This window comes from Phaseolus vulgaris, chromosome 7 (assembly GCF_051622355.1).
Source record: "Phaseolus vulgaris cultivar YP4 chromosome 7, ASM5162235v1, whole genome shotgun sequence".
In the NCBI taxonomy this organism is placed as follows: Eukaryota; Viridiplantae; Streptophyta; class Magnoliopsida; order Fabales; family Fabaceae; genus Phaseolus; species Phaseolus vulgaris.
Window position 1 is genome coordinate 52,185,028 of NC_143504.1, and position 19,447 is coordinate 52,204,474.

General features: G+C 34.5%; 4 protein-coding genes and 2 long non-coding RNA genes across 18 annotated transcripts; 2 read left to right on the forward strand and 4 right to left on the reverse strand.

Annotated features, from left to right (window-relative positions):
* Nucleotides 1–783: 783 nt before the first annotated feature.
* Nucleotides 784–1,691, forward strand: LOC137830092 (plant/protein (Protein of unknown function, DUF538)). Its single transcript, XM_090305338.1, has one exon. It carries the CDS (start codon nucleotides 907–909, stop codon nucleotides 1,429–1,431), a length of 525 nt encoding a protein of 174 aa, XP_090161464.1. The 5' UTR covers nucleotides 784–906; the 3' UTR covers nucleotides 1,432–1,691.
* Nucleotides 1,692–2,930: 1,239 nt separating this feature from the next.
* Nucleotides 2,931–6,086, reverse strand: LOC137830096 (agenet domain-containing protein). Its single transcript, XM_068637233.1, has 3 exons — nucleotides 5,346–6,086; nucleotides 4,782–5,222; nucleotides 2,931–3,145 (listed from the first exon to the last, which is right to left on the reverse strand). The coding sequence occupies exons 1-3, from the start codon at nucleotides 5,796–5,798 to the stop codon at nucleotides 3,131–3,133; spliced, it is 909 nt and encodes a 302-aa protein (XP_068493334.1). The 5' UTR covers nucleotides 5,799–6,086; the 3' UTR covers nucleotides 2,931–3,130.
* A 301-nt stretch (nucleotides 6,087–6,387) lies between these two features.
* Nucleotides 6,388–7,310, reverse strand: LOC150025988 (uncharacterized). Its single transcript, XR_016523077.1, has 2 exons — nucleotides 7,089–7,310; nucleotides 6,388–6,978 (listed from the first exon to the last, which is right to left on the reverse strand). It is a non-coding gene; the product is annotated as an uncharacterized LOC150025988 (long non-coding RNA).
* A 749-nt stretch (nucleotides 7,311–8,059) lies between these two features.
* LOC137830093 (alkaline/neutral invertase A, mitochondrial) lies at nucleotides 8,060–12,001 on the reverse strand. The gene is made up of 6 exons (XM_068637227.2): nucleotides 10,981–12,001; nucleotides 10,426–10,585; nucleotides 10,064–10,275; nucleotides 9,275–9,768; nucleotides 9,055–9,103; nucleotides 8,060–8,663 (listed from the first exon to the last, which is right to left on the reverse strand). The coding sequence occupies exons 1-6, from the start codon at nucleotides 11,692–11,694 to the stop codon at nucleotides 8,337–8,339; spliced, it is 1,956 nt and encodes a 651-aa protein (XP_068493328.1). The 5' UTR covers nucleotides 11,695–12,001; the 3' UTR covers nucleotides 8,060–8,336.
* Nucleotides 12,002–13,276: 1,275 nt separating this feature from the next.
* On the reverse strand, nucleotides 13,277–16,415 carry LOC137830094 (AP-3 complex subunit mu). 13 transcript variants are annotated; one of them, XR_016523075.1, is made up of 9 exons: nucleotides 15,981–16,162; nucleotides 15,776–15,875; nucleotides 15,587–15,697; nucleotides 15,410–15,499; nucleotides 15,062–15,309; nucleotides 14,744–14,763; nucleotides 14,554–14,646; nucleotides 14,145–14,352; nucleotides 13,277–13,789 (listed from the first exon to the last, which is right to left on the reverse strand). XR_016523075.1 is itself a non-coding variant. In XM_068637228.2 (8 exons), the coding sequence occupies exons 1-8, from the start codon at nucleotides 16,013–16,015 to the stop codon at nucleotides 13,544–13,546; spliced, it is 1,248 nt and encodes a 415-aa protein (XP_068493329.1). In that variant the 5' UTR covers nucleotides 16,016–16,415; the 3' UTR covers nucleotides 13,277–13,543. The 13 variants fall into 13 exon arrangements, 12 of the variants coding, with proteins under 12 accessions (XP_068493329.1, XP_090160625.1, XP_090160627.1 ...); XM_068637228.2 differs by having other exon boundaries at nucleotides 14,554–14,763; nucleotides 15,981–16,415; XM_090304499.1 differs by lacking the exon at nucleotides 14,744–14,763.
* Nucleotides 16,409–19,132, forward strand: LOC137830098 (uncharacterized). Its single transcript, XR_016523076.1, has 4 exons — nucleotides 16,409–16,572; nucleotides 17,316–18,119; nucleotides 18,214–18,348; nucleotides 18,437–19,132. It is a non-coding gene; the product is annotated as an uncharacterized LOC137830098 (long non-coding RNA).
* Nucleotides 19,133–19,447: the final 315 nt, after the last annotated feature.

Consider the following 19,447-nt stretch of genomic DNA (forward strand, 5'->3'; position numbering starts at 1 on the left):
AAAAGTCTCTAAAGAATTTAACTACATTAATGTTTTCTGCAATAAGAACATAATTAAGAAGAGAAATTCCTTATTGTGCTAATCAGTCAAACTATTCAATAAAAATAATAATTAATAAAATTAATAAATACTTCAAAAGTAACCAGTCAACCTTTCTAATCGAAATATAATTAATAATTATCAATAAAACTAATAAATACTTTCTTTTAAATGAAATGAAAGCCACATATTTATCTCAGCCCTAAGTGTTTAAAAATACATTGTGTTCATACAAAGGTAACAAAGATGGAAATCACAGTCATTACAAAGGATTAATCCATTCCTTGAAACACATATATTTTGTGCATACACAATGGTTATGACCTTCCTAAAATGGTAAATTAGAATCTGAATTGCTTGCAAGTGGCAATTAAATCTGATTCAAAACACAGATTTATAATACAATCCTTCCAATCTGGCTCTGACAGTAGTAAAGTGTTGTTACATGAATGCTGTCATTTTCTACCGTATTCAATCCATTTTCTAAAAATTGACATAGCTGTAATACCTAGAAAGAAAAGTACACCTGCCCAAACGAATTTGACAGAAAAATTTACTGCAAAAAGACTCTCATTTGCATACTTTTTCAATACAAGTTCAGCCATATGGTAAAGACATGCAGATAGGCATTTAAGACACACGTTCTTGCTCACCAACTACCTTAATAGTGAATGAACATAACATTACAAAATTAAAGTCATGTACATACGAGTTCACATTATGAACTATGAGGATGGCATTTGTTGAAGTTTATGGGAGATAGAAGGGCAAAGAGATAGCACTAGGGCTATATCAACCCCACCTATCTCTCCTTCACAAATCACAAAACACACGTTAACTGATCATAATATCAGAAAAGAAGAGAAAATGAAACTAGTGTCTGCAGAGATCAGGGCCAAATCCGAGGTGTACCGTGGAGATGAACTCTGCCAAGAAAAGACAAAGTTGCTGCTGAAGGAGGTAGGGCTACCCAATGGCCTTTTGCCCTTGAAGGACATTGAGGAATGTGGGTACGAGAAAGAAAGTGGGTTTGTGTGGCTGAAGCAGAAGAAGACCATAAACCACAAGTTTGAGAAGATTGGGAGGCAAGTGTCCTATGCAACTGAGATCACTGCCTATGTTGAGGTTGGTAAGATAAAGAAGCTCACTGGTGTGAAGGCCAAAGAACTCTTGGTTTGGTTGACACTGAATGAGATCTTTGTTGATGATCCACCCAGTGACAAGATCACATTCAAGACCTCTACAGCGTTGTTCAGGACATTCCCGGTCTCAGCTTTTGTGATTGAGGAGCCAATTAAGGAAGTGAAGAATAAAGAAGAGAAGAAAGTGAAGAAGGAAGAGCTGAAGGAAGTGAAACAAGTTGGTAATGCTGTTGAAGTTCAAGAGGTTTGATTCTTCCTCTGGTGGTTCTGCTATGGCTATGTATGAGTACTCACTGTTATATCATAATAAGTTTATTATTCTATAGGTTTTATGTCTAAGTTGTAATGCTTTCAATTTCTTTCTTACTCTACAGCAATGCTCTAGCAAGCTATTATCAGCTAAGCTATCTACAGCTAGAAAGAAAAAACAAATGCTTAAGTTATAAATTTGTATTAGTATTAAACTTTGTTCTCTTAAGTTTCTAATATTATTTCACATCGTCTGAACTACGTGAAATTGATCCTCAGTTTTCTATTGGGGTTCAGCACCTTATAATGCATTAAACAACTCTCATCTTCATGCTTTGGAATAAAAACAAATATTAACTGTGCAATGCACATACTTGAAGACCGATATTTCTTTTAGAAAAACTATACTTGAGAACTCAAAAGAGTTGTATGCAACCATCAGCTAGTTTAAAAAAAATTATAAATAATAAATGATAAATTTATAATTAAATAATATAAAAAGTATTAAAATAATAATATTTGATGAATGTAGAAAGAAAAAGTGAATTGTCCCTATATCATGACTTTAGCATACCTACACAGCTACATTCGGTTGTAATTTTAATAAATTATTATTTTATTATAACAATTTATTTAAAAAAAACAGTCCAATAGTTGTATTAAAAATAATCTTAAATGATTTTTTTAACTAATTTCTCTGGAAAAATTCAATAACATTTAATTTTATAACAATTTACTGTAGAAAGAGATAAAAAAAAAGTGAGAAAGAATAGTAAGTTCAGGATCACAAGCCTTTCATAAGAGTGCATAATTTTTAACTTATTATTTATTTATAATTTAAACTGTAAACTTTGTTTTTAATGATTGGGATTGAGGGAGACAATGATTCAAGTGAAGAAAACCCTGATCTGATAAAGTAATGTATAAAGAAGTTCCCTTACTTTATTGGTTATCTTTATTTTGGCTATTATTAAGTGATTAATATTTAGGGAATACATTACATGTGCTCATACTGAGACCCCTAATGCGATGTTTAACCTCCAACCTAATTAAGAGAAACATTATTGGCCCTACCAACCAACACTTACCCAGTTTTAATTGCTAACGCAACAATCGTATTGAACTTTTCTTCAACCCAACCGAAAAGCCATACGCAATTACTTCCTACACCCAATTAATTTGTATTTCAGATTTACCATCCCAAAATGAGATTTTTATTTCAATAACATAAAATCTATTCCAGATTTTTTGGTATGTTTTTTCCAATTCCAAAATTTCAATTCAATTTCGGAATGAAGGATAATTATGAAATTTAGTTCAAAATCATTGGGTTGGGTACACGGATTAATTGTCAAAGCTACATCATGCTGCTTTTCATCTTGTTGATTCGAACTAAATATACTGATAATGGTAGGGTATATTAATAACATTTTTTAATAACCTTTTTTTTATGGCTTGTCTGTTTTTTTTAAGGACAATATATAACATAGAAAATCGGCATGTCTGAAAAGGACAATATACTTACCAGAAAAATGTCAAAGGTTAATGTCTAAAGCAAAACTAAATAATTCAAAATCTAAAGTGGCCATTAGCCTATCAAGAGGATGAGTTCCTGTTTTTAAATCCAAACAAACTTGTAAACCATGATGTGCAACTGATCCGAATCCAGATTTTGTCTTCTACCTCTTCCTATTCGGCGTTCACAACTCCATCGCCTGAAATTTTTTTAACCAAAAGAATTAAAAGGTAGTGATCATCTAAACAATATTTTTGCATGAGTCCGTATATCAATTACTCGTCTTAATCAACTAGAACAAGTGAGTTACAACTATAAAAAAAGACAATCAAGTTTTGCAAAGTATGCAAGTGTGAATATTATCTTAATTTTTGTGAATTGAGATTAGAATGCATGATAAATTAAAGAAAAACACATCTTCAGCCTAAAACAACCTCGTCCATTATGTCAAGGTCAAATACTGATCAACAACGTTAATAATCTACAACTAACAAGTCATGAGCTATACTTTAATTATATTGATATTATATATCAGCATAACCAAACATTCCTATGTAGTATCACATGCACTATATAATCGAGATTAGTTAAAATAACAAGTTGTTGTTTCACTCTACTCATTTCTTACACATGCAGGTATGCTTTTTACTCTATTGTTTTAGACATCCCTAAACCCATTATCTTAGGTCACAACATGATTTGTCAAATGAGGGTGCCAAACTAAGCAACAGTCACAGATGCAGATTAAATTTTGGAGCAAGTTTTACTCGATTTGCAAAGAAGAATATATATGGGTCTCTTGGATGCAGAGGAGGGTGATGGAAAACTAAGCCGACAGTCATAGATGTAGAATGAATTTGGAGCAAGTTTGGAAACTGTTTAGTAGGATGGCATATAGCAGCAATTCTGAAAAATTTTATTAGCTTATGCCAGCATACTTATATACATACAAATTCTAAAAAATGATCAAAGGCTAATCAAAGTTTGTGACATTGATACTGATATAAAAAGGCATAGTGGATTAAACAAAACACAAGTATAAAAAAGAAAAAACTACCATACCCTAGTGACATAAGGCTCTTTGCTATGGGAAAATAGGAAGGAGAATAATTGTAAGCAATTATACCCTTGCATACGCAAAGAGGTTGTTCCCATATTGAACCCATTAAGAATCCGTCATCAAAAAATAACTCGGTTACACCAGGACTTATAAACATACAAGTAAATGTAACAATAAAATTCAAATATATGGGAATCATCATCTTCTAATTTCAAGTCTCTATCATTTTCACTATTACATATATAGATTTCAAGTTCAGAGATTGAAATCCCACAAAAACCCTAATGTCATTGTAAAGAGAGGCCTTTTGGCATCAATGCATGACAGTACTATTGCAGACAGTACTTGGACCACTACAACAGCAGCCAAGGGCTCTTCTTTGCTACAGCACTGTAGTGAAGTGACACTATTTAAAATCTTGATTCCGACCTACTAAGCCTAATAACTGACTTAATTTATGTTGGTAATTATCCCAACATGATTAAATGCAAACTTTCCCTTGAAGCCGTCAACTTAGAGATGGGAATGAACCTTCATACGTTGAATACAATTAGCATGAGAAGATACATTATCAGTTAAAATATTTATTGGGTGCCTCTGTCTTCTAGAGTGATTCCCTAAGAAGCCACAGAGTCTAAAAGGCAGACATGAAATCTAACATGAAAGTCTAAAAGTCAATCTCAACCTACTTTTTATTGTAAGCTGTCAAGTGAAATTCTAAAAAGTCTGAACATGCATGCTTGATCACAGAGTTTCAGTGAACACCAATGCATACCTTAGAGAGCATAACCCATTTGCCATGAATCCAGTCCTGGTGCAGCCTCAAATCGGAGTGCTGAAATTCTAGTTCCTCATTGGAAGACCTGAAGTAGACTACATACTTGGAACCAGTAAGAATTTTAGAAATCACACCGACCCACCAACCATCATTGTAAAGGGCATCAACTTCGTCAAGAAGATTGAATCGACCATCAATATTAGTCTCAGGTGGAGGAGGCCTTATATGCATGGCACCAATCTCCTCTTTTAAAAGATTAGCATCATCATCAGCTAACAGAGTCTGGTATTCAACAACGAACTTGTCATTTCCCTTTGCCTCAACAACAGTGGCAGCAAACCAAGCTCCACTGAACCCATCTTCATCACTGCTAACCTCCACTATAGCCCCTTTGCCAAACTCCTCGGTCTTCACAGCTTCATTGGATTCACCTTTATCCTTTAATTAACAATACTATCGTCATAATAACATTAAACTATAATCAAACTAGGCCTACCCTACTGCTAGATTAGAGTACTTTCTAATACAGTAAATAAGAATAAGATTAAGAGATGAATTTACCTGTCGGAGTGGTGGGACCCACGTGTGATCAAACCATTCTCTATGGATTCTAAGTTGTTCTTTGGAAAAGACTAATTGCTCCTTTGAGGCCCTAAAATACACAGCGAATTTGTTATTATCTAATTCCTCGGTTATGTAGCCCTCCCACCAACCGTCGTTGTAGAAGGCATCAACCTCATCCCCGAATTTAAATATTTGGCCTGTCTCTGATGGGAGAATGGGCCGCAGTTGGCGTATATCCAGGGCTTCTCTCAAACGCTTTGAGCTCTTCTCATCGGCCATCAAGTTGTGATACTCTATCAGGAACCTGTCAGAGGGAAGTTGGCGGATGATGGTGCCGGAAAACCAGGAACCGCGAAAGCCTTCATCTTCAGAGCTGATTTCCACGATAGTGCCTGGTTTGAAGAAGGCGGCAGAAGCCGATGCAGCTTTTGTTTCGGGCTTCGGTAGCATTGTACTTCGGGTCTAGGGTTTGTGACAGTCACGGAAATTCCAACAGAACGGAAGAAGAGATTAGAGAGAGAGCCTTTTATAAATGCAGTTGGCGGGAATGTGAAGAGACTAGTCCATTTTTGGGCACCGCTTCATAATCTCTATGCATTAATTATTCTTCAGGCCGATTTCATAATTATGAGAATTTTATAAAGGTTTGATACATGAAATTGGTTTTGTTGAAGTAAAAAAAATTAGGAAAAAAAAAAACCTATAAAGTACAATTACGTTCAAGATTGCAGTTTTATTATAATTATTAAGGACATAAGTAGGAGGAGTTGAAAGATAATATTTAAACATACCAAGAAGTTAACTAATCAACTTACTTTTTAATAATTAAAACAAGGAAAATAAAAAAAAGGATTATTTTGTATTAAAACAACTTTTTTTCTTATAAGTTCTTATCTGTGGAGTTGTTTTTGTTTTTATGGAATTTCTTTTCTAAGTTTTAGGCTTTTGTATTAAAAAAACACTCATTTTATAATTAGTAATTACATTTATCTGTGTATATATATGATTTAACTTAATAAATTATTTATTTAAAAATATATTAATAAAAACATTTAAATAATATATAAAATTATTTTACTAGTTTACAGATTTTCTTTCACCTCATGTACAATACAGTATAAATCAGGTCCATCTCAACATCTTTCATATGCATAATCAACAATTTCAGAACTTCACACAGCTCTTCATTGGAAGAAACAAATCTATCTCCAACAACTAAACTACAAACCTGGTCTTTCAGTTTAATCCAGCTGCTTTCCTGAGTCATTTTTATTTTTAGTACTTCTCCTCAGTTTTTTATAGCTAGCAAAATTAGTCCAGATGTCTTCAGTAGCATAAATATTTGATATCAAGGCATAAGTTCCTGTCCTAATTGGCTTCATATCCAAAGCCCTTAAAGCTGCTAATTTGGTCACACTGGGTTGATTATGCAATTTACAAGCTTCCAGAAGGGCTGCCCAGATAGACTCGTCTGGCTCAAATGGCATACTCTCTATTAATTGATAAGCTTCCTTCACTTTCCCAACACAGTACCAAATAAATCTACTTCGTCATTAATCTAAAATATTTCAGTCTTTAGTACACTAGTTCAGCATCACTACAAGCTAAAGGGACTCAGTGCTCCTTCCTCCTGTTTGTCAACAAGAAATTGTGTTGTACTAATTTAGACCACTAATAAATAAAACAATTAAGTAAAAATAGACTTTAAAACAAGAGAAGAGGGATAAAGCAGAAGTTTACCAGAAACATTTGACAGAAAACTCTTAAGAGCACCGTAGGCGTCTCCTCTATGAGTGTACTCAGTGGTCAAAGTAGTCCAGCAGACATCAGTTTTGGTAGTGAAATCCTCAAAAACCATTTTTGCTTGGTCCATGTTATCGCAGCAAATGGTATGCATGTCCATTAGTGTGTTGTCAACATATATGGATGATCCTTGGACACCAATATGGCCAAAGCATGAGCTAATTGACCACATAAATAAAAGAGCAATATTAAACATACCATTGGCTAAACGGTCAAATCCTAAGGAAAAACAGTTCATTCAATAGGATGCAGTGAAGACAGTTTTTTAACACCAATGGGATGGGTCGAATAGAAAATCAAATGGGGACTGTAACTTACCTGCAAACACCATCATCGAACAAATGTCCATTCTTATTTGTGTTGTTATGATGTCACCATGTGTCCTTATCACAAGGATAAGCAAATTGCCTTATCATTAGAGATGTGTAAGTTACTTGCTAAAGTTATCTAAAGACCACGATCTTTAGTATCCCTTGACTTTAGTTATTGGTTGTCATGGAATAAGCTCTTACTATTGAGAACTGTTCCGGGACTAGCCTAATTGCCTTCATTATTGCCTTCTATGAACTTGGCATGAAGTCCGGAACACAAATATAAATACTATTGAAATAATCCTTGATAAGTTTCTGAACTCAGTTTGTTTTTGTTTCACAATAACACCTATTATGTTTTAGTCAACGGTTATAATTATAATTTACTTTTTAATGCGTTCTTTTAAACTAAAAGGCGAATTCTTAATCTTACTAGTGTTACAGTCACTGTTCTCTGTAAACATCCTATGCGACAACCTTGACTATATGATTAGTAATGTCCTTTAATCTTAAGACCAGTGATGAGAAAGTGAAGTCAAAGACACAGAAGAACTAGGTAAAACAATTGTACAGAGAGATAAATAACTCATTATAAAATGCTGCAAAGGAACAACTGTATAGTGAGATAAATCAAAGTGAATATTAATTAGTTCATATACAAAACAAGAGGACGTACTTATAACCTTCTATCCCCTCATTGTTAAAAATAAGTAAGAATTATCATCCTAGAACAAAGGAACCCTTCTTAACCATAATTATACCAATGGAGAATATGTTAACCTTCCGATTTAACATTTACTATAAGCTACCAAAGACATAAAAGAAATATATGATCCCCCGAATTCTATGAATTTCACACTACACTAGGTATTCATCATACAAGAATCTGAGACCTGGCAGCACCACGGGAACACCTTTTTCTGCCATTCTTGCTAAGCCCACAAACACATATGTCTAGAAGCTCGTAATCCTCCTCCCAGAATAACCTGGATGCCATTTCAGGATCTTTCAAAAGCATCTTGGATGTAAGGAAACCAGCTATGGTCCATGTTTGATACATCCGGGCTTGTTTTCCAATAAATTTTCCAGTGCGTGTATCATAGTATTCAGGCCAAGAATCAACTGGCAGTCTTTTCTCAGCCAAAGCAACTGCTTTCTGGGCAAGTTCAATTCTCCCCATTTTGATGCAGGCCAGCGTGAACTGAATTTGAGATGAGGTACAAGGGTATATATCAGAAATTAAAGCAACATTTCATGACTTGACAATTGACATGCAAGGTCCCAGCAACAAAACTGGCAAATAATTTTGTTTCATTTATAAAAAAATTTGCTGCCAATTAACAACCCGAGAAAATAATCTCTCCAGATATTTTCTCTTACTTCAGGTTCTCCAGTGTACGGTTTTAATTTTCAATTTTCTGCAATATAGCAGAATGAGTTTCTATTGGTGGCCTGGTAAGTACTCCTCCCGTGCTTATTATTCCCCATTGAGTTCAAAAGTTTAGGTGGTAAGACACAGGACAAAGCAGATAGTCAACAACACATCTTAGCTTTCCTTAAAATACAATCCATTGCCATCAGGAGAAATTTACCTGCCACAGAAGGGTTGGCCAAGATCCACCATTGTGATATGACCAAGGGCTGCAAAAGTTAAGCATGTTGTTTCAATTAAGATGCACACACTAGAAGCAATTTTGACTACAAAGGCAAACGAATTATAAAAATGAATTCAACAAATACACTTCATATTAAAAAAGAATCAAAATTCTCATGTCTGCAAACAACAACAAAAAAACTATGGTAAGAACTTACGTATTCTTTGGGTCACAGCCAGTAGTTATGCGCCACTCTTCATTATCCAGGGCAGGATAACATATCTTAAGAGGCATATGGCCCACAAGATCATCCCATTTTGCTTCTACCAGATTTAAAATAGCCTGGTTCTGTCTTGGGGTGCCCAATGATGAGACAATGGACCAAAAATTTCCAAGTGTGAAAAACCTGAAGTCCATGTGAGCTGGCTGCAAATTCCCAATCAGATATCCGCCTTCTTCTGGAATCCAATCCATTAACCAAAGTGGAATTTGTTCGGGATAGATGTTGAATTTATTAATGGCATCCATGGAGTACTCTTCTGTTTTATACCTGTATATTTCATTCATCTTTTTCATGTCCACCCAATAATATTCTCTAATGTGGAATGACAGAGCACTGAGTCGATTGTTAATAGCTCTAATAAGATTATTGGTTCCCTCAGTTACAACAAGCATCTCACGTGAGCAGCGAAGAGCTGAGTAAAATAGTGCCTGTAAAGTAAAACTTGCGACAGCTAAATGGAGGGATAATATGTGAAAAAGTAGAAGTACAACGCAGAAACCAGGTTACCTGAATTCAGAGTTTTATCTTTATTTAGCAAATACAGATTAATATCAGTTGAAGCATATGCACTAAAATAACATATATCAATGGAACGGGAGCATATAATGATAGACGCATAGACTAGGGCAATTTCAACTGTGTAATACAGAGCATTGTTCAATTTTAAACGAAGAGACAAAAAAACGGCATAAGAATGAAGAAGCATAGCATATTTAGACTCACTTGGATCTCAAGGGGATGACCATGAATGCCCATCCTCCTGTCTATCATGCAAGAGCCATCAGTGACTAGCAGAGAAGGAAACATATCGAAACCATCTGTTAAACACAAGTTAAGGATCATTTTTAAGCCTGTTTGAACATCGGCCCTTTCTTGCAAGGTGCAATCTCCAGTGAGCTTCCCGTAAGCTCGCAAGAGGATGATCCACCACAATCCTATAGAGAAAACAAAACAGAAATAATAAATGAAAGTTCTTTTGTTATACTACTCGAATAATATTTTTCAGAATTCTCATCGTGTACAACTCAATAGCAATTTTCAACATATTCCTCTATGGGAAGTATTTAAGAACAGCTAATACTAACCTGAATCTACAGGTGCAACGCGACCAATGGCTGATTCCCCAAAATCAGGATCTAAAACTTCTTCATGATTATCTTCGTCCAGAGCTACACTTCTAACTTTGAAACTTGCAGGCATCAAGCCCTGCCCTGGACTGTAGCAGTCCACTGTTTTCTCCCAACTCTTTTAACAAAAATGTATAATATTAACAATCAGTTCTCAAAAAAAAAAATTAACACTAAATGAGTTATGTTACACAAAATCACTTTCTTTCTGGATCAATCAAGTAGAGACAAAACACTGAACTGTAAAATCTATTCATCCAAAAAGGAGTACTAGAGCAACTCGCTCTTTCTAGAACATTGTCTACTATTATCAAACTTTATTAAAAACTACAACATCATGAAACTCGTTAAATAAGAAGCGAGACCTATAACAATTTTGTGATGTCCAATAAAATTTGGCCAAGAGTAAAGCGTGTGTTGTCAACATTTCTTATTCTTCCAACAGAGAAGGGATTAAAGTGATGAAGCACATGATTGAATCATTAGGTGTCTGACTCTAAAAGGGTAAATTACCTGCAATTGCAAGGTGTGAAGAAGAAAGTTCTTGACAATCTCACTTTCTCCTCTAAGCAAGAAAGCAAGCGCTGATGGGATAAAATCCCTAAGAAAGACCTGATCATAATTCAAGGGTAGCTTGTCACCAGGATCATTTGCAGCCACAGTCCCCACAGGGTTGCCACAATAAGTCACAACGGCTCCCTGCAACAACTTCCATGCTTGTTTTTCCACCTCTGACTCCTCCCATTTACTCTTCCCCACACTCACATTCACTTCACCACCTAAATTTCTCTCATCTACAACATCCTCATGAGAACTTTCCACCACCAACGGCTTCACGTTATTCATGCCACCCTGTACGTAAATCCTCTCAAAATTGTTGTCATGGCCACGGGTCTCCACAGAGGTCGAGCAATTTCGAAACTTGAAGGTAGAGACGTCCCCGTCGGATGTGATCAAACTAAAGGGCATTGATAAAGGGGCGAAATTCGAAGAGGGCAAGCCAAAAAAATTCCGTGCAATACCCTTTATGCGATGCATTTGCAAACGATTCATTTGCATAGGGTGGTGATGATTGAAACAAGGTTTCGGCAAATTGTTAGCTATAAAAGGAGAGTGATCAGAATATGCAGGTGTGGACGGAAAAGGCGATGAGTTCCGAGAACTGATGAGAATCCTGCGAATGGATTTCATGGCGCGGTTGCGAATAAGGGCAATTGTGTTCATCATGACAAAGAAATAGGAGTGGCAACAGAGACGAAATCTAAGGAAATTTGTATGAGAAATACGTTAAACACGAAAGTATTAGCATTGGGGGTGTGGTGTTTGTAAGAATGGGTGAGAAGGCTTAGAATGAGTGGTTATGGAATCATGGCATGTGGGCTGAAGGCGGTGCTGTTGCCGGCGGGGACACAAAATTCTTCTATACCTTTTCGTTTTAGAACGTGAGTAGGTTATCCAAAGATTAGTTTCAGAATATTTGAATCTGGTTTAATTATTAATTTGATTTCTACACTTCTCTGCATTTCAATGTTTTGATCTTATCACCTCCATGTAGATTTAAATACACTTTGTTGTTTATGTTAGGGACTATTTTCTAACTTTGGTGCTGCCTAATATCACTACAATTTTTTCTAACATTATAAATTTGTTGACATTTATTCCATAATGAAAAAATATATAGGAAAAAAAATACTGCAATCTTCCTAAAAAAAAATTATGGAGCATATAATAATTTTCCTGAATGTCATCAAAATAAAAGAATTGTCAATATCACCATTCACCACTTAAAAAATTAGTTTGAATTCTAATTAATTCAATTATTTTAAATAAAATTTAAAAATGAAGATTTCCTAAAAAAATATTAAATTTACTGATCACGAATAAAAATCTTACAATTCTAATTATATGGCTTTTTTCACTTTTTAGTAATAACATCACTGACACTTACCGACAGCAAGTATTCAACACGATTTCTCACTGCATAAAAAAATATTTCAATATTTAATCTTAGTAAAACTTTACTATCCTTCTAGATTTATATTTACCAAATTTAAATCAGTTTGAATCTCTCATCAGAAATTCGTTCAAATGTAAAATGTAAAAATATTATTCTTTTATAAAACTAAATATAAATTTCCAAAAGCTATACAAAACCAAATAATATTTTATACAAATTCATTTTCAAAATTTGCCCATCACAATTCTAAGTTGTTATAAGTATTAGAATCATGTTTGCACTAAAATCAAAGTAAAGAAATTATGTTACAATTGAAAAAAGTGTGTATAAAAAAATTGAAAAAAGGTGTTGAGAAAAACAATCAACCCGATTATTCTTGGATCTGCTGCCCCGGTAAAATATTGAGTTTCAAGTACAAATCCGAAATCAAGCTTTTACTTATAAAAATAAAGTGGCAAGAATCGAATCCAAAGTTACTTAAATTACAAGTTCTAAAATTATACGATATATATGTATATATAAGAAAAATTAATAAGATGAAAAGTATTCAAATAAAAATTTAATGACAAATTATTGTCGCATATACTGATAACAAAAGACAACTAAATAATTAAATTTAAATGGAAAAAATTAAACAACTTCGATAAATTTATATTTCATGTTCTTAAAAAAAAAATATTTTCTCAAGGATTAAATAATACTTATAATCAAGGATTTCATATGAACTGCATCCAACGTCTTTAAATCTTGAAGCACAAACAATACACGTCTACCTATTTTATTATGAGATTAAACTATTTATGATAAAAGCTATTCCTTCCTAATGTACAAACATATTTTTATAAAAATGTATAAACAAAACTAGATAGAGATCAGATGACATTAAGAGAATGAAAAAATGTGTACATCTTAACAAAGTTTTGGGATACTAAGTACGCAAGAAATGCAGAGGTTTTGTACCACTTGATAATGGGATGGAAGCAAACATAAGGTTCAGCAAAGAATAACTCATGACTAGAAGAAAACATTGTCTACTTTACAAAAGAAACCACCTAATGTTACTATAGGCAATAAAACTTCATATCCACACTATACATATGACTTATGGTAGATCCTAAATTATGATCTTACATCAAATTGACCTGCCCGAGTAAGAGCTCTAAAACCTTTGTAAAATCGGCCTGGTTCATTCTTCAGATCCAGTTTATCTATTTGCAGACCAGAGAGGGCGACACCCATGATCCTAAAACCCACTTGAAATGAGGGGAAGACATGAAGGCGCTCCAAACCAGTTTCAACCACCAATAATCCAGACATGGAAGGAGCTTTATCTTTTGGAATCTGACCAATGGACCATATGCATGTCTAGTATGATATAAAGAAAAAATAAAGCTAGAGTAATGTTAGTATAAAATTTACACGGTCAATCAGTCAGAAATCATCATTTCTAAAGTAGTTATGGTAAAAATCATTGCAATCACTTACCGATGGTTTTGTAATTGGATAACAGTATGAAAACCTTTCATACTATGTTCTTTTTTATCAGCACCTTTCATACTTTGTATACACTAGTTACTAATGAAATTTCATAAATGGACCATAGAAGCTTATCTTTGATGATTTTAATTACTTTCAAGGTTAACAGTGGATAATTAAAGGTCAATATGAAACACTGCTACTCACTATTCACTAGAAGCATGATACTAGCGAAACTAAGTACCTTTTTAGCAAGGATGTTCACTGTTCCATGATTTGAAGTCAAATCAGCTGATAAGATGAACGGAGGGAGCTGAAACTGAACAGTAACCGAGTCGATTGTCTTTCCAGGATCATTTCTTATTCCAACCAATACACTAAGATGACATGTCCCACCATCCGAAATTAACTGTGGCTTTACATATATTGGGGTGCTCTTCAACTCTCTTACTCTGAAAGTGAAGTGCTTGAATTGTTGAAAGAACAGAAAGTGGGAATACAAATATTAAAATTCAACATTCACAATTACAACTGTATCGATTACAACTTTTTGAAAAAGATTTTGGTTCTTGAAAAACACAGCCAAGAGAAACAAAGCTTACAGCATGCTAGTTTCATATCCTGATCCAGGCAACAAACAAGTGGGTTTGTACCTGTAGCTCATAAGCTTAAATTGTCCATCAGGAGGCACAAAAGAAAGAATTTGATGAGACTCCCAAGGCCGAAAACGAACACACGGATGGAACCTGACATCATCTAGGACGGAAGGATTTGTAAATGAAAGGGTTAAATCAGGAAAACCTGAGATACGGGAATTTACTTGAACTTCACCATAGATCTCACATTTCAACAAACCTCCATCCCTGAATGAATAAAGCTATTTAGCTGTGACTACTAGGAAAAAATGAAATTCTCCAAAAGATAAAATCTACAAAAGAGCGGTCTGAACATGATCTGCAATAATGTTTTACAAAAAAGGTTTCTGCAAGTTCCTTCTAGCTTCCAAGAGTTAGTACCATTCACAAATCTTGGAAAGTAGATGTCCCATTCACCAAAACATTGTAGCATAAGACCGCAATATCCAAAAAGTAGAAACACCATTAATTTATCACTATCAAAGTGTAATTTTAAGAAGAGATAAAGAAGAATGAGCATATAGACCTGTTAATAATCGCATCCATTTCTTCAACAAGTTCTACATATACTTCATTGTTGGAGTACTTTGGCTCTGATGTTCTCCAGGGAATACAAGATGCGGTAGCCCTAGGAAGGGTATCACTCACATTTGAATTGCTACCAGTCACAATGCTCAAGGCTTTGTTAACCACATTTGGCGGATAAATAATCTCTCGCAGGCTACTAGGTTCTGTAGTTAAGGGGAAGCCATTATCTATCATCTCATCCAACAGCTAAAAGAATAACAAAAAGTAAACTGGTTAGTTTGCATCTAATCAGCAGAAACCAATTGATAAAGCTATATCAGTAGAGGTTAGTAATTGAGACAAGTACCTCGTACACAATGACAAAGTTGTCTTTAATTATGTCTTCGTTTAAGGTCCCAAAATAATCATTGAGGACATCAGCTACCCTACAGAGAAACTGAAAATGAGATAGTTAAGAGAAAAATTAATAAGTAAACAGAGTAGCATTCAATCGGCTTCATATTCTCAGTAGCAAAAAATATACCTCAATGGCCATCAAGGGTGGCATTTCAATTTGCGTGCACCCCAAAAAAGTGATTCCATCACGAAAAACTTGGAAAATGTAATGCGTATGAGAGCTAATCACTGGTTGTTGCTAAAAGTAAAATAGTTGAATGAAGAACGCAAATAAAAAAGGTCAATGAAATTAAAAAATCCGAAAGAAAAAAAAAACCTTGAAGGAGTCGCCAAGTGAAACGGCTTGTTCCCAGAACCAGGCACAAATGGAGCGATCGACTAAGTGCCCCGAAAGCTGTTTCTCTAGCATTACCTCTCTTCACATGAAATCAAATTCAAATTGCAATCAAATTTAACTGAATTTGCAGCAAGTAGAGCAGATTTTAAATAAAATGAAGCTTACGAAGTTTGATTTATCTTACCCGGCATCTGAGAGGAGAAATATGCACTGCAGCATCACTGTATTTCTCAGGAGTAAACCCAAAATCGGAAGGAGAATTGGTAGTGAAGAAGAGTGCGGAAAAGAGTTTGCTTTGCGGTGAAAGAAAGGATTATGAAAACAATGAACAATGCGTCAGCTTTGCAATGATTCCAACCAGAAGAAGCTGGCAAACTTACCTGCTGACATGGATATCCAATAAACTATTGACCACCGATATTTTGACAACTGGATTTGCGTGTTGCTCCAAAATACAACCGTCTGACATGGCAGTTTTAATATTAAACAAATAGTGTGTAGTTGCTGAGGTGAAAAAATTGAAAATAAATTGTATTTGAACCGTGCAGTTTCTGAATTTGCGAATGAAGAGCTTTTGAAATGTGCGTTTGACAGGTAGGAGGATTCTGGATTCCAATGGAAGAACATTTCATTTGAGGGTTGTGGATTGTGAAAGTAAAGCGCGTTTGAGGGTTGTTTAGGGTTTAGGGTTTAGGGTTGTGTGTCATTTAGCGAAGCGGCAGCGATGTCATCTTGAGGGTTTAGGGTTTTCGTTTAAGAGTGCGATTTTGATTGATGTATGTATTTTGGTTCGTTTGGTACGATGTTATTTGTTTGATTGTTTTGCTATTGCTTTGATTTCCGTTTTTTAGCGTTGAGTGTAGTGTAATTTCATTTGTTTGTTTGGTGTTGTGGTTTTTGAGTTTTGAAGTTTGAATGGATTTGGATTTCATTGTTTTGTGCTCTGCAATTTTGGGACTAGTTTTGAAGTTTTTGTGTGTCCAGAAGGTTAGGGACTGAGTTACTAGTGATAAAATTCAATGGGAATGTTAATGTCCTAAATTAGTGACATTGTATGGGGAAGTGGTGACCCCTTCCTTTTTTTGTGGTGACCTACGAAGCCCTTTTTGTACTGTCATGTTGTCTTACTAGTGTTATGTTTGCATGTGCTTTTTGGTGTTGTGAGGGTCGAAAAGGGAGTGTAGTGAGCTTATTGAAGGTTAGAGAATTTATTGTTGTAAGGGTAGCTTCAAATGTGGTCTATGTAGATATTTATGCACTGTCTTGTAACCTTTCAACTTAAGGTTCACATCTGGTTTTTTGGTTTTATGAGGGTTGAGATGGGCAAGGAGGATGGGCAAGGGATGACATATGTGGTAATAAGTGGTGACCTGCCACCACGTTTTTGCATAGTTAAAATCCGTATGATTTTTATTAATTTCTTACATGTATTTTGTTGGGGCAGTATTTATTTTGGTTTTTTGTAGAATTGAATTGTGTTGTTCATGGTTTTCAATTGATTAAGTAATTACTTGTTCAGGATATAATGTCAAGTAGCGGACGTTCAGATCAGGAGGTTGTTACGATTGATTCTCATCCCGAGCCTCAAGTTAAAGTTTGATTGAAATGATGATTTTTGTTTTAAAGTAGACATGATGGTATATTTGTTTTTTTGATAATTTTATATATTAAAGTGTATTTGTATTTGATTTGATATACAAGTGTTTAGGCATAATTGCAAGTCAAAGTGTTTGGGTCTTGTGAACAAGCACTTAAGTTTGGAACAAAAGTCTATTATACAGTCCACCCCATTTGGATGGCTTGTGTTTGTGCGTGAGGAGATAAAATTGAGTCGTGGACTTTTAAGTTAAGTTATGTAATGTTTGGGTGGAGAGGAAGCAAGGTTTTGCAATTCGGTATCAATTTGTGTCGTTTAGTTTGTTAGATGTGTGTTTAGGTGTAGGTTTAAGAGTAACTGGTACAAAAATTGATTTAAGGAAAACTAGAATTATATATTGCATTAGGAGTTTTTTTTGAAGAAGGCGATGTAACTGTGGAAATGATTTATTCTGAAATTTTGAAACGTGACAACGGTATTTCCTCAGAGGACTTGTGTAAGTTGTACATTCTATTAGGATTGTCAAAAAAAAATTTGCCTACTAAAATGGGTTTAGTTCATGATGGATTGTTTAACATTGTTGATGATTTAGACAAACTAGGTACATATAATTGGGGGGGTTTAGTGTATGGAATTTTGGTTGATAGTTTGTGTTCGGCTTCAAAAAGGATGACCCAGAAAAGTATGTCGCTTATCCATCTGGATGGTTGTGTTTACCTGTTGCAGGTAATATGAAACATTTTTGTTATTGCTAAATGTTTGTAATAATTGTGCATGTCTTTGACTTCGTAATAAATGATTTTTTTTATTCATTCTTAAGATATGGGTGATGGAGCATTTGTTCTCTTATAAGCGTCACGTACCTACAAGTGGAAATAAATATCCCCGTATCATGCATTGGATGGATGTTAGAGTTGATGACCATGAACTTTGACATGGTCTGCGTAAGAATATGGTATGTCATTTTTATTGGAATTTGCACTACATTAATGTTGTTCTGAATGTAGATAATTAAGTTTGGAATTATATATGTCAACGAACAGGTTGTTGTTGAGTTATGTGCTTCGAATGAAGAACTTTGTAGTGAATTTGTTCAAGAAGCTTTTCACCAATTTGGTTGTGGAATTAAGAAGAAGAAACCAACAAAGGATGAAGTTCGTACAATGAGGGTAAAAGTTGTTGAATTGATACGCAAATGTGAGGAGCATGAAGTATTAATCACGAGAATGGAGAAAGAGGTGAAGGACATACTTGAGTTAATTGCAAGCAGAAATTTTGTTCCTGATGATACTCGTTCGGAAATAGTTGAAGTTGAACCTCTTTCAGTGGATTGCACATACTTCAAAAAGCTAGAAAGTAATCATGAAGATGTACATGAAGAGAAAGATTTACATGGAGATGAAGATCGGTCAAATGAAGAAGTCAACATGTTTCTAAAATGAACCGTGAACCCATGAAACGTTTTAAGATTGTTGTTTTGAGAACACCTAGACAACATATTCAAGGAGGAAGGAAAAAAACTCAAAAATTGATGCTTAAGTAGTTGGTTAATTGATAAGTTTTTAGGTTTTTCTAGTTTTAAGTTAGTGGAATTATGGTTTATTGACATTGTTGATACTATTGTAGTTTATGTGCTATTGTAGAATTTATCTTCTTATGAAATTGTCGTAACAAATATTTTTGTTAAGAACTTATTTATTGTGGAAACTCTGAATGTGAGTGGATTTATTTTGTGATTCATTGAGCATTGTTTATTGACTGTGAGCTTAGCAGTTATATTCAGTGACTTGATTGTATTCTTGTGCAATACTATTTGTTAAGATGTTTTTGTTGAGTGGTCAATTTTATTGTGTGTAAAACTGAATTGAGTGGATGTGATGACAGTCAAGTTGTGAATACTTTATGCCCAACTTCTCAATACTTGGAGAAAATGAAAGGAGAAAGGAAGAAAAACAGAAGGAAAAAAAAGGAATTTATCATATTTGGTAAAGAAGAAACATAATGAAAATAAACGTTATGCTGGAAGATTCTGCAATAAAGAAAAAGGCCTGGGT

Coding starts and splice junctions, on each gene's coding strand:
- LOC137830092 (XM_090305338.1), top strand. CDS start 907: ATGAAACTAGTGTCTGCAGAGATCAGGGCCAAATCCGAGGTGTACCGT.
- LOC137830096 (XM_068637233.1), bottom strand. CDS start 5,798: ATGCTACCGAAGCCCGAAACAAAAGCTGCATCGGCTTCTGCCGCCTTC. Junction 5,223..5,345: donor GGGTCCCACCACTCCGACAG/GTAAATTCATCT, acceptor TGTTAATTAAAG/GATAAAGGTGAATCCAATGA.
- LOC137830093 (XM_068637227.2), bottom strand. CDS start 11,694: ATGATGAACACAATTGCCCTTATTCGCAACCGCGCCATGAAATCCATT. Junction 10,276..10,425: donor CGTTGCACCTGTAGATTCAG/GTTAGTATTAGC, acceptor TTTTCTCTATAG/GATTGTGGTGGATCATCCTC. Junction 8,664..9,054: donor GGCCAACCCTTCTGTGGCAG/GTAAATTTCTCC, acceptor TCTCAAATTCAG/TTCACGCTGGCCTGCATCAA.
- LOC137830094 (XM_068637228.2), bottom strand. CDS start 16,015: ATGCTGCAGTGCATATTTCTCCTCTCAGATGCCGG. Junction 15,876..15,980: donor TTTCTCCTCTCAGATGCCGG/GTAAGATAAATC, acceptor TTTCATGTGAAG/AGAGGTAATGCTAGAGAAAC. Junction 14,764..15,061: donor ATGGATGCGATTATTAACAG/GTCTATATGCTC, acceptor TTATTCATTCAG/GGATGGAGGTTTGTTGAAAT.